At 34.6% G+C, this 12842-nt stretch overlaps 1 protein-coding gene across 50 annotated transcripts in view; it reads left to right on the top strand.

Moving 5' to 3' along the window:
• The window catches only part of SOX6 (SRY-box transcription factor 6), a 581952-nt gene that overhangs the window by 220329 nt on the left and 348781 nt on the right, over nucleotides 1-12842 (top strand). For all 50 annotated transcript variants that reach the window (XM_072725559.1, XM_072725550.1, XM_072725530.1 and 47 more), the window contains one exon: nucleotides 11868-12108. In XM_072725559.1, the coding sequence (XP_072581660.1) occupies nucleotides 11872-12108 (237 nt within the window). In that variant the 5' untranslated portion in view covers nucleotides 11868-11871. The remainder of the gene's footprint in view (nucleotides 1-11867; nucleotides 12109-12842) is intronic.

A 12842-nucleotide genomic window follows, 5' to 3' on the forward strand; every position in this document is an offset into this window, starting at 1 on the left:
TGGTGAAGGTTGGGAGGAAGAAATACATGATAGCTACAATTTAGTTACTTGTGAAACTAAACTATTTGGTGTATGTAAAAAATGTGGACTTCTGAGTTAGTGGTGAAAACCTTTCCTCAGCTTTCACATTCAATTATAATTTATAAAAATGCAAGTCCTGTGTATGAGGGATTTTTTTCCTATTTCTTCCCCCCCAGAAGTTAGGGTACAGGTAATGTTATATGACAGTCAGATTTTAAAAGGTTATCTAAATTATTTGGTGTTTCCTAAAATGAACTCTAGATGGGTCCTGTGTTAAATATATACTGCTCAAGTACCTCATCTCATTTTTTCTCAAGGCCGTCCTCATCACCTTTTGTAATGAGACAGGTACAGTTGTATCTTATGCTTCTGGTGTGGCCTTTCTGGTAAAAGGTGGAAAGTAGAAATTGGATCTCACATTTCTCTAGACCTTGAAATGAATGGGCAATGACATCCTTATTTTATCTCACAATTTTCTGTATAAGAATATAGTTTAAATGTTGATCATCTAGACTAACTATTAAAAGAATTCTAGGTTAAGCATGGAGAGTAAACAACAAATATTTGTCAGAAAATTTATCATATAAAAACTGCAGTGGACCTGTCCCCTTTGTGTGCCAATACCATAACCAATTTTGTTGTCAAACTGTTTAGAATGAGAGTCAAATGGATTGGTTAGAGGGTTGGCAGCTCTCCTTTTTTTTTTCTCTTTCTCTGTTTTTTTTTTTTTTGTTTAATAGTTGTTAAATAATAAAAAATTAGCAAATTCTTTTGACTAAGCTGGGATTAAATGAGTATCCAAAATATCTAACTGGAATATTAAAAATAAAATTCTTTAGGAAGTATATATATTAGTAAAGAAAAATTCAGATGATAATTAAAAATAGTTAATAATTTATTTTAGATTTACTGTTAGTTATCTTTAATTCTAATAGATAATTAAAGTTATCTTTAATTCTAATACTGTTAGTTATCTTTAATTCAATAACTCTGTCCTAGAGTTAGGCCACTTGAGTTCAAATTCTGCCTTTTGTTTTTATGAGGTGTGACTTTAGGTGAATTTTAATTTTTAAAAATATAAACGTTTTTGTGCCTTGATTTCCTTATCTGTGAAACAAGGACAATGATATTATCTAATCCTGGAACTATTCTGAGAACTAAATGGGGCCAATATATGTAGCAGTGCTCAGTGCAGGGAATAGTATTTTTTAAGCATCTGCTAAATACTGTTCCTGTTTCTTTTTAGTCATCTCTCCAACATCCATCCATCCATCCATCCATCCATCCATCTTTCCAATGTTTCTGACAACATAGATTGATGATTTTGGTGGGGGACTTTCTTGCCATTGAATATATAGAACTTTTAAGTGAATGAACATACTGGCCAGGGGTGGGGGGAAGAAGAGATAGTCCTGGAAAACCAACTTAGGTACAGAAATCTAGGGGTTTACCTTAAATCTTCTGGTTAAATATAATTCTCTAAATTTGTTTCTGCCTATTCATTTAATAATATTTAAGTAATTGGGCAATAATATTTATAGAGTGTTTTCTTTATGCAAATTTATTGTACTAGGTACCTGTGGGAATATGGAGAAACCAGGATTTTGTTCTTACCCTTGAAAAGTTTGTAATCTAGTTTGGATTACTTTTCAGAAATGTGATAACAGTATACTTTTTAAAAAGATTAAATAAGACGGCATGCATAAAGTGTGGAATGAGGGGCATAAAAATAAATTTTCAGAGCACTTATTAGGAGCGATTAAAGAGGGATGGATCATAGTTACTTGGAATAATCTCAATTGGTTTCCTAGTGATAAGAAAGGAGAGTGAGGGAAGTAGGGACAGGCAGGAAAAGCAAAGGCAGGGTAGCAGCAATAAGTGAAGCCTGAGTCCATCCATCTAGCTAGAATAGAAGGTTAAAGTGTAGCTACTAGAAGATAAATCTAGAAAGATTAGTTGGATCTGAATGGAGGGCCTTGAATGCCAGAGTCAGGAGTTTGGAGTTTTTTTCTGTCATCAGGGGAAAGCCACTGATGTTTCTTGATCAAAAGAGTGGCTTGGTAAAGGGACTGGCAGTAAGATTGATTTGGAGGGGGAGAAATGAAACTAGAGAAATTAGAAAATGAAATTAGGGGATTCTTACAGAAGATTCAGTTTAAAGTCTGCTGTGAGTCTAGGTATGAAGTGTAAGAAAACCCTACTCAGGTAAGATTATAAGCATGGTAAGAAGGTGTGAGCAGAAGAAATTTTATTAAGGAAGAGTTGATGGAACTTAATGACAGGCTGGCAATGTGGAACAAGAATAAAAGAGGAGACAGATGCAGTGTCATGTTTTGAATTTGGATGATTTCGAGAATGATGCTTTTCTGGGTGTGAATGAATGAGGAAGGGTGTTGAGGAAAATAATGATGAAACTAATTTTAAGTTTGTTGAATATGACATAGCAGACTACATCTTGGTATAAATGTCTAGCAGTCATTTGAGGACTGTTGTATTTCAGGAAGATGAGAGAGATTCAGTGTTGGGTATATAAATATAAAAATTATATGATTTAAATATTAAGGAATGAGATGTTTGACAAAAAGAGCATAGAGGAAGAGTAATGTTTAGGTTGGCAGCATTAACATGTGAGTGTTATTTTCTGTGATTATGTATTCACCTTAAGTTTGAAAAATAAGCTGTTTGCTCATCTCTCCCTCTCTGATTTTCCCCATTCTCTTTCTTTCAAATATTAGACAACATATATAGGCAATATTGATTATCTACAGTGTGTGAGCCCTGTGCGGGACACTGATGATTCAGTAAAGAACAAAACAGACATGATCTCTAATCTCATGGAATATGTAGAATAAGCTTACTTTTTAAAAAATGTAACACAAAGTCTTTTAATATTTTCTATTTTTCTTCCACTGAGTATAAGCTTATGATAATATCTTTGTAAGCATTTATCTCCCTAGGACTAGAAGACATTCTATGACAACAGGGTTTTTTCCCTTCCTCTTGTTGATCTTTTTTTATTATTACTATATTGTATGGAATATTCTGTAGGACCATAATTTAGGAAATTGTTAAGTTACTCATCACTGAAGTTTAAAAAACACTAATTGCATCCCCTGTGCTGGGAGGTTTTTATTTTATTAAGCTTAGTAAGTAGAGTTTCTTGGGCCAGGGTAGTGAGGAGGAAGCTTTATTCTGTACCTGGAAAGTTGACAAGGTCTAGGAAAAACATCTTTTCCTAAAACAGTCTTATATCTCAAATCCAGACTTTTTTAATGATGTGAAATTTATCTCAAATCGCAACAAAACTTGCAACTAGAGATTGGATTTTCATTTTCCTCTTTTTCTCCCATCCCCATTCAGCTTCTGGTTTAGCCACAGAGTCAATCCAGTGTCTTCATCTTATCCTTTTCTCCACTCTACCCTTATAAAATGGGGCAATGGTGGAGTAAGAATAAAGTATAAGATTGACCATTTCAGATTTGTAAAGGATGAAATGTCTACATTTATATGGTAAGATTCAAGTTCAGGAAATCTTATGTTGTCGATGGTCCCTGACTCATTCCACATGCACTCCGGTGCATTGATTCCTCCTCTCCCCCAAATGACCCATTTTTTTGTGGATATATGTTGGAGGATTAAAAATGATATTATTTAGACCAGAAGTGTGGGGTCAAAATGGAATATCAGGCCAAAGCTGTGTTTTGTATATCTCTGTTAAAAGGAGGACATTATTGGTAAAAGAAGAAACCCCTATGTGTGGAGTATTTTCAGAATGGGAAAGATAGTTTTCCCATACTGGAAGGAATGATATAAATCCAAATATTTTAAATTTAGAGTTAGATCTAAAATCACTTTACAAAAGGAACTTTTTAAAAAGTAGTTTGTTTGGAGCAACATCTATATTTATATCTTAAGAATCTTCAGAGCATGGGAGAACCATGTCAAATTTTCAGTGCTTTAATACTAACCCAGTTTTGGGTTACTGAAATCATTTCATAGTGGGCCAATCTGGCCACCAAATTTGGACAAGAATTCCAGATGCTGAGTGTCTCAATAATAGTTGTAGACGTGTACCCTATGCTTGGTTGTTTTTCTAAACTTGGATAGAAGTACTAAACCAATTTTGTTAGGTGAATTTTCAACCTCGAAAATACAGGCCACTTTAGAAAACAAAAATGAAACATTACTTTTTTTTTTTTTTTAAGGAGAAATTAAGACAAAAGCTTTTGAGGTTAGATCTTACCTGTTTATCTTCAACCTTCAGAAATGTTTTTAGGCTGGGAAGATATTGCTTAAAGCATGGTTTTTATAATGGACATGCTGCTGACATACACAACATTATCGGCCCAAATGGCAGCAATATAATTTGTAGGCCTTGTAGTCTGTCTGGAAAGTTGTAGTGCTCTTACTGGTATTTGTATTCACTTTTTATGAATTAGTCTTTCGTGTTGTTTTTCATTTTAATTTAATGTAAGGCTAATAAATCTTATTGTTAAATAACAAAGATTGTATCATAGCCTTCAGTATTAAAATGCACTCCTTTTTTGGGGGAAGCCAGATAGATGTGTTTACTCTGTAGAGAGATTTAGATTTGATTTTTTGTTTTCTTCATGGTAATTATGTTTGCACTTTGCTGATCACTAGTTGTGCATTATTACAATGGAAGGTGACAATTTGATTGTCTTCAATTGGAGAAACAAGTAATTTTATATTCACTAAGCTGTCAGGTAACACTAACTCACAGTACTAAGAGCTCCTGGCAATGCAGCTTGGCACCTATATTTAACTGCTTTGATGCTTGTGTAACCTCCGCTGAATCAGAAATACTTTGCCTGCTGGAAATGGTTTTCAGGGTTGTACAATGAGGTTTTCATTAAGTAGACAAACTGAAAATGAACTGCAAAGCCACGGTTGTTTCTCTCCTCCCCTTTCCCCTTCACCCTTTCACCAACCCCTCCCCTTCCCTTGTCTCACCCTTCCCCCTTCTTTTCCCCTCCCTGTTCCTCCTCTTGATAGGAACCTGAAATTTATACCTATTTCATTTATATGGAAGAGAGAAATTGCTGGATCGCTTTATTTAGCTGAAGGAAAACCTCAGAGATTAACTTTTTTATGTAATTTTGCTCATCGTCATCACGTGAGCCTTCATTTCTTGAAATGATCTATCGAGCATCAATTTTCATTTTTCTCTTTTTTTCTGGCAATACTAAAAAGTGAAAATAGGGGTAAGAATGGAAAAGTATACAGTGATGGCTTCCTGCCCTTTCTCTCTGAGAAGTTATTGTTCTGGTTTATGATTCTTATTAATAAGTGGATACAATATTGTATAATTGGGCTCCCAGACTAGTGGATTGGTTTCAAGCTGACAAACACATGTTTGGTTTTCACTTTAAAAATTATGGTTCTCATTTCATGTGAAGAGGAGATTCAAAGTAAGCATATATAAATAAACTCATTCTGCTATTATTGTAGACAGTTTTCATTCAAGCCACATAGAGGCCTTTCAGTTTGAGCTATAAAGTCATTGTGCTTGATTAAAATCCTCTAAGTTAGTGTGTATTTATAGTAGCCATTGTTTGGTTTTGCTTTTATTGTTAAGTGACTGATTTTATTTATAAATTCTGGGCCTGGCTTTCCAAGGCAAAGATCCCAACGAGTTATTGGTAGAAAAACTGTGAGAAAAATTCAGTATCACTATAAGCAGAAGTATAGACAAGGGTTATATGAAGTCAAGTTGTTTTGATTTCCAGAAGAAACTGGATACTCAGAGACACATGTAACAATTACAGGTTTTCCATAGGCAGGCAGGCAGGCAGGCTGGTCTTTAGGCTGGTTGCCTTCTTCCAGAAGATACTAACCAATTAGACAGAGGTGGTTACGTGATGTAACATTATCAGGAGAAACAATTCATGAGTCAAAGCATTCCAAGACATATGAGCTCTAGTCCAAAGAACAGTCTTAAGCTATATAAAGTGACAGCAATATTGTCAGCTAAATATAAACTCTAGAAACACAAACTTTGATGACTTGAGAAGAATCTGTTCCAGGTAGTCCCTGTTTTGAAGAACCTCAGAAGGCCTTTGGAGACAATTCTGGTGCTTTGGTGTGAAAAATTAGAAGCCTTAGATAAGTCAGAATCCATTAATTTAAGCCCCTTCTTAGACATACTTCAAGGGCCTCAAGCATATTTCATTAGCCTCATCTCTATTGATCTGACAGGTAAATCAGTGAATTTTCTTCTGACAGATATTGTCTGTATATGTTCCCATATACATTCTGAAAGAGCCACTACGAACCTTAGAAGATAGGTTTATGACTCTCCACGATGGCTCTGAAAGCAGTTACCTTCTTTTTCACGGAATTTTCTCAGTTACTTATTAAACAGATGAAAGAGGGAGAAAACCTGGCAGAAGCTGGGGAAGCTGGGGTTGGAGTTGGGGAGAGGAGGTGGTGCTGTATAAAACAATGCAAAGAATCAACACCCGCCCTCAGGCCTTACCCTAATGAAGCAGGAAAAGTTTTGAAAGGGATATCTTCATTTTAATGTCTGGAACCAAGATCCTTCCCCACCCCTCAATCCTTAGACGTGGGAATTAGAGGTGCAGGAAAAATCATTCTTTGCCCTGGGCTGGGTGGACTGGCATCCTTTGTAGGGGTTCCTAAGTATTGTGCATTTTGGCAGCTGAACATATCTGTTACTCATGCTCCTTAAAATGAGAGGCACTGTGTTATATTTTTGGAAAATTAGTTGTTTATTTCTTAGTATCAGATCAATTGCAGCATTAAATTAACAGTGAATTATCTGACAGAAGTTAAGTCTACCTTGGTAGCCTGGGGCTGAGTTGCAAAAACAAATGTGAATATTGGCCTGAATTTTTAATTTTTTCTTTAAGTAAACCAACTATTAAAATGTTGCTTTATAGTAAAAACAAAGCTTCTTTTGAATAAATGTAACACACCTAAAAAGTGAATGCCGTTTGATAATTATCTTAGCAGTAAGGAAAACATTTTTAAAAATCAGGTTAAAAATATTGTTGCAATAAACTCAGTTGGTTCTTTTTGATACCTATGTAAATCCCAAAGCGTAGTTTTGAAATGGATTCTTCTCAGGCAAATGGTTAAAAAAAAACCAACAGTAATTTCAGGTGGTGATGCCCTAGGAGAAATTTGTTTCAAAATAATCCTACCCTTTAAACATTTACAAATAACTGTTTCTTAAAGATAACAACAGCAGGTTGGGCTGGTTTAAAATTCTAGAAAATTTGATTTTCTGCCATAGAGGGCTTAATGTATAGATATACATATCCTTACCATTTTATAAAGTCTTTAGACCAGCTGATCTTAATTTCTTGTTAAAGAACATGAAGTATACTTAGTCTCGGAATAAATTTGTAATGGCCTAAACATTCAGATTTTGTTCCTGGGGTTTTGGAATTTGAAGTAAAGTAATTATCATCTTTCTAGAGATACTCATACTGACTTCCTAGAAAACATTATCAATTGCTGGAGACTTTATTTCCAACAGTCTCATTCCCAAAAGTCCTAAGCCCTGAAGTTCTTCCCAATGGCCTGGCATCCTGGGAATTCACTTGATCTTCTGGGCAGAGACATTTCAAACTCGGGGAACACATGATGGGAATTTAGTTTCATGTGTCCCAAAGATATGTAATTCTCTTTGGAGGTTTTACTTGATAATAGCTATGCCCCAGAAAACCATCTTGTTTAACCAATGTGATAAGTTGACAATGTAGTTTTTCTCTCTGATTATAATGTACTCTGTGTAGTCAATACACTAGTACCATGTGAGTGTAATTTCCTCTTTTATTTTATCTCCAATGCACTGTATTATAAATAAACAGTTAAAAAAAAACACCAAACAAATCTGTTGCATCTCCTTTTAAGATTGTACCACTGTAGACACTTGTTCTAGTAAAGTAGAATTGGGCGCATTTGATTGCATTTAAATTTTTCATGCTTCAGCAGTTTGGCTGGGAGCACAGTAAAGAAAAATCCCATGAGCGAGGATAGTTTAGAATAATAGAACTTGATTTTGTGTATTATAGCGGCAACATTTGCGCTGCTTTAGTTAGGGTTGTGTCAGCACTTCCATTATAAACCCCTGTTTTCAGGGGGTATAACTAGGGAGATTTTTTTTAATACAAATTAAAAAAACAATTCATTTGAATGATTTTTAAGTTATAATAGTGCAAAAATAAAACAAAGTAAAGTCACACAGAAATTGACCATCTTCATAAGGATTTTGATTCTTTTGCTTACTAGTTTTATATGACAGCCCCCCAAAGTAAGCTACTGTTCTAAAACACTGGGGGCGAAAATTTTTGTAGTGAAAAATTACTAAATGACCATTAAAAATAAAAGTAAGCATCTCAGGTGACATTTTAAAACATGAAAACCAAGTGTATATTTGATTGATGAGTTTCTAAAGGAGAGTAGCCATGGGAAGTGGTTATAGTAAAGGTATTGCCAAAAGTCAGGTATCTTTGCAGCTTCTAGAATAGTTTAGTTGGTCTAGTAAAATGTTTTAAACAGGAAAGCTAAAGTAAAGAAACACATCCTTTGAATGAGGATGTAATCAGTAAGTTGAAGGATTCTTTAATAAAGTAATTGTGCAAAAAGTAATCAGTAAATTGAATCTAATAATCAGTGAATTCTAGACTTATTTAATAAACTGCTTTAAAAAGGATTTGTACACATTTTCCTTATAAATACAACAAAACTACCACACTACAACAAAACCAACAATTAAAAAGAAACCTGAAAGAAGCCCAATAATTTTATCAAAAGGAAAAGCCTGCAAGTGGAACCATACCACAAAATCACCTTCTTCTCTGCTAGCAACATGTTGAGAACTGTAAGAGAGTAAACTCAAGAAATTAAATAAAATATGATATGGTAAAGTATTCTTGGAACAAAAATGTTAACTTCTTTGCTAAAGGAAAGGATTTTGAAGTTGAGTATGCCTTCCTTGGTTGTTAACTGTTATTGTCCTACACTCCCCCTCTCTTTGTCCTCTAACGATGGTGTGAACTGAGGATGAACAGTCAAATTTAATATTGCTTTTTTTTGGCAGCCTATCTTTTATTTGCAACCTTGATAGACGTTTGTATTTGTAGGTGCAAAATAAAAGACAAATTGTGTGATGTTGTAAATAGGTAGCTTTCCTGAATGGTCACTGGAGGAATCACCAGAAGACTGTTGATGAAGTAGAGGTGAAGCCTTTCCTCACTAATTGTATTCAGCGTGTAATTTCTAAACTTCCCTCTGAATTTTGATTTTCAATTAACACTCCCCATTTGAAGATAATTTTCTATTTAATGTAATTGCAGGAAATAATTTATTGGCTGATTAAGACTGAGGGCCCAGCCTTCCTTAAGAAAACACTCTAACAAACCAGCCTTTAAACTCAACTCAGCTTTGGACAGATTTAGTCTATTTTTACAGCTGCACGGTTGTGTTTAATTAGGATTGTGCACTATTGTTCATTGGTGCAGTTTATACTTGAAATTATTCTTAAGAGACTTTTCATTTTGGGTTTTGTGTCATGATTAATTTATACTAAAGCAACAATCTCAGATATTGCTATTGGAAGGAGCCAAGTCACTTTATAATAAGAGGATGTTTGTTGGGGAGCTAAAGTCACTCTGAGTTTTGGCTTATGACTTTCAATTGTATTTAACTGTTTTAAAAGGCAGCAGTAAATTCATTCTTTTGTTTTCAATGTGAATGATTACATTATTGGTACTGTCATTATCTGAACTATGAAAACACTCTTGTTGTTTATGGTAAACTCTGGGTAAACTTGCAGACCAGTTATAATTTGCCTGGCTTTGTTGTAGTATTTACAGTGATCCCTGTAAATGAGAAACATCCTTTAGTATCATTTTCCATACATGTATATGCATTTTTCCATTTGCTAGTATTGCTAGAAATTAGTCAAGAATGTATTTATCTCATCCTTTGATATAGTACTCTTTAGGACATTTCACTTCTTTTTTCTCAAAGAAGATATAGACATTCTTCTGCACTTCCTTTCCCCCACTTTATTTTCTAGTATCAAGTCTAATAGATGAAATTTTATTATTTGTAGAATGATTATTATAAGTAGGTATCAGCATTTTAATATGTTTCAAAGCACTTCAAAAGCCTGTAATACTTTTATTTAGAACTGTGCATAATTAGATTAGCTGATCTTATATTAATTTTTTTCACTGTAGGATACTAAATCTGAGCCCCCTCATTAATTGTGAGAAATTTAGCATTAGCTGTTAAATCCTATGTGAAACATGGGCTGCTACATAAAAACTACTGTTTAAATTGGAATTAACTTAATTATTTTTCTTTGCACTTGATATTTCCTTCACTGCAATATTCATGAAAGCATGTGACAGATTTGTAAATTTAACTGTTAATCTCAGATTTCTAGACCCTTTAATCAGTATTTATTTGTCTGTAGAAACAGTACTAGCAAGTTAATGATTTGCTAATTTGAAAAATGCTCATGTGGTTTCCTATGTTAACTGATTTGTGCATTTTTTAAAAAATGGTATGAAATCAATTAATGTTAAAGAGCAATTAAGGTGGAGATTTTATTCCTTCGTTACACAGCAATTTTAGAGCTAAAGATGCTATAAAACCCAAAACAACATAAAGTTTTAGAAAAAATACTCAATTGTCTTTTCTTTTAAGTTATGAACTTTTGGTGGTTTTATTTTAAACATTTTGCTAAGAAAACCATCTTAACAAAGCACAGAATGGAGACCTTGTGCAGAATGCAGTCAGTGTTTACTTGTGGGTACGTAGATGAATGTTTAGTAATTGTTTTTGCAGTTTTAAAAATATGATGTAGGCATTTTAGTATTTTAGTATTTTCACAGTAAATGCTTTGAATTTTGTATTTGGTTTCTAATACAGAGTCAGAGTTATTTCATATACTCAATTCAAATGTTACAAAATTGCCCTACGATTATTCTAACATTATCGGCTGCTCGATCAATATGTCACTTAAAAGTTAAATTACAATAGTTGATCCATTTTTAAAATCTTGAGAAAAGGGTCAGATTGGCACTAAACCATGGTACATGGTAGGCCTGGCACTCATAATACAAGGTATGAACTAAGAAGTCAGGACCAAATTTTTCTTAGGACTTCCAACATGTATTATGTGCTTTCCGATTGTATTTTCTCACATAGACTTCTTTTGTTCCCCCATAAAACAAAAGAGAAATTTGGATATTTCTACTTAAAAACCATCCTCCAAAATGGCTTGTCAGTTCATTCACTTACTTATTTTTCCCATTGTTAGCCATCACCCTAATTTGATGATCTAGTTGGGAGAACTGGGAGGAAAAGTGCACACATATGTATACTATATGTTATGAAAACTTATTCCATGAAAATTTCATTTGTGGATCTTTTTCCAAGATTTTATTTATTTATTCATGAGAGACACACAGAGAGAGGCAGAGACACAGGCAAAGGGAGAAGCAGGCTTACTGTCGGGAGCCTGATGTGAGGACTCCATCTCAGGACCCAAGGATCATGCCCTGAGCCAAAGGCAGACGTCCAACCACTGAGCTACTCAGGCGTCCCTCATTTGTGGATGGTTAGGGAGAAGATGTGTAGCAACTACTAGGAAAAGGTTTGCTGAGTTAAAAACAGAGAGCGAAAACTCAGCTTCTGCTGAGTTTTTTTTCCCCCCAGTGGTTTAGAGTAGGTCATAAACAACTTGAAGTTAGAGAACCTACTTTTTTTTTTGTTTTCTGAATTAGTCAACTGTAAGGGATGGTTTGCTCTTTTGTCATTGACAGCCTTTTCTTCTTCTGCAGAAGAATGTCTTCCAAGCAAGCCACCTCTCCATTTGCCTGTGCAGCTGATGGAGAGGAAGCGATGACCCAAGATTTGACCTCAAGAGAAAAGGAAGAGGGCAGTGATCAACATGTGGCCTCCCATCTGCCTCTGCACCCCATAATGCACAACAAACCTCACTCTGAGGAGCTACCCACCCTTGTCAATACCATCCAACAAGATGCTGACTGGGACAGTGTTCTGTCGTCTCAGCAAAGAATGGTGAGCTTTTAAAATCTGGCACTGTCATGCAGTGTGTCCGTGAGTGCGGTGTCTTAGAAGCAGCTCAAAAATACCTATTCTAGAATTATTTGTGTTCAGGTCACAGAACAAGCACCATGGTTATATGATTGATATTACCAATATACTAGGAACTGGGAAGAATTGGAAAAACGGTTTGTGATTTAGTTTTTGTCCGTTATTAGGTCAACTCACCAAAAAGATATTTAATTTAATTTGGGGGAGGTTTGGTTATCCTATTCCCTGAATAAGGTGGTGAACTTGATAATGACACAAAATAGGTAGTGTGTGTCTGTGTGTTAACACTGAAATATTGTATTAAGCAAAAACATGTCTATGGGAATGAGGTCATATGGTGAATACACCTTCAGTGAGGAAATGTAGGTATTTATTATTTTTAATGGTCATTTTTGATTTATGATCAAGCTTTTCTCTCCTACCTGACTATATATTAATTTCAAAAGGGTGTACAAAACTCCTGAGTATCATTCAATCAGGCTTCAGTTTTCCCTGAAGGTAGAAACAACATCAGATACATGCCAGCTTTCCCATGAGAAATTCTGTCTCTAACCATCAGAACAGAAGCTGCAGTAAGTGGCATTGTCTAGTTTAAACCAAAAAAATACAGTTTTTTTTAAAAGCATCTAGAACTGACCAAGATCTTAACAGATTTTATTAGATTAGGAATTGATAACCTGTTTTACATTTCTTAACTT

This window comes from Vulpes vulpes, chromosome 11 (genome assembly GCF_048418805.1).
Source record: "Vulpes vulpes isolate BD-2025 chromosome 11, VulVul3, whole genome shotgun sequence".
Taxonomy (NCBI): Eukaryota; Metazoa; Chordata; class Mammalia; order Carnivora; family Canidae; genus Vulpes; species Vulpes vulpes.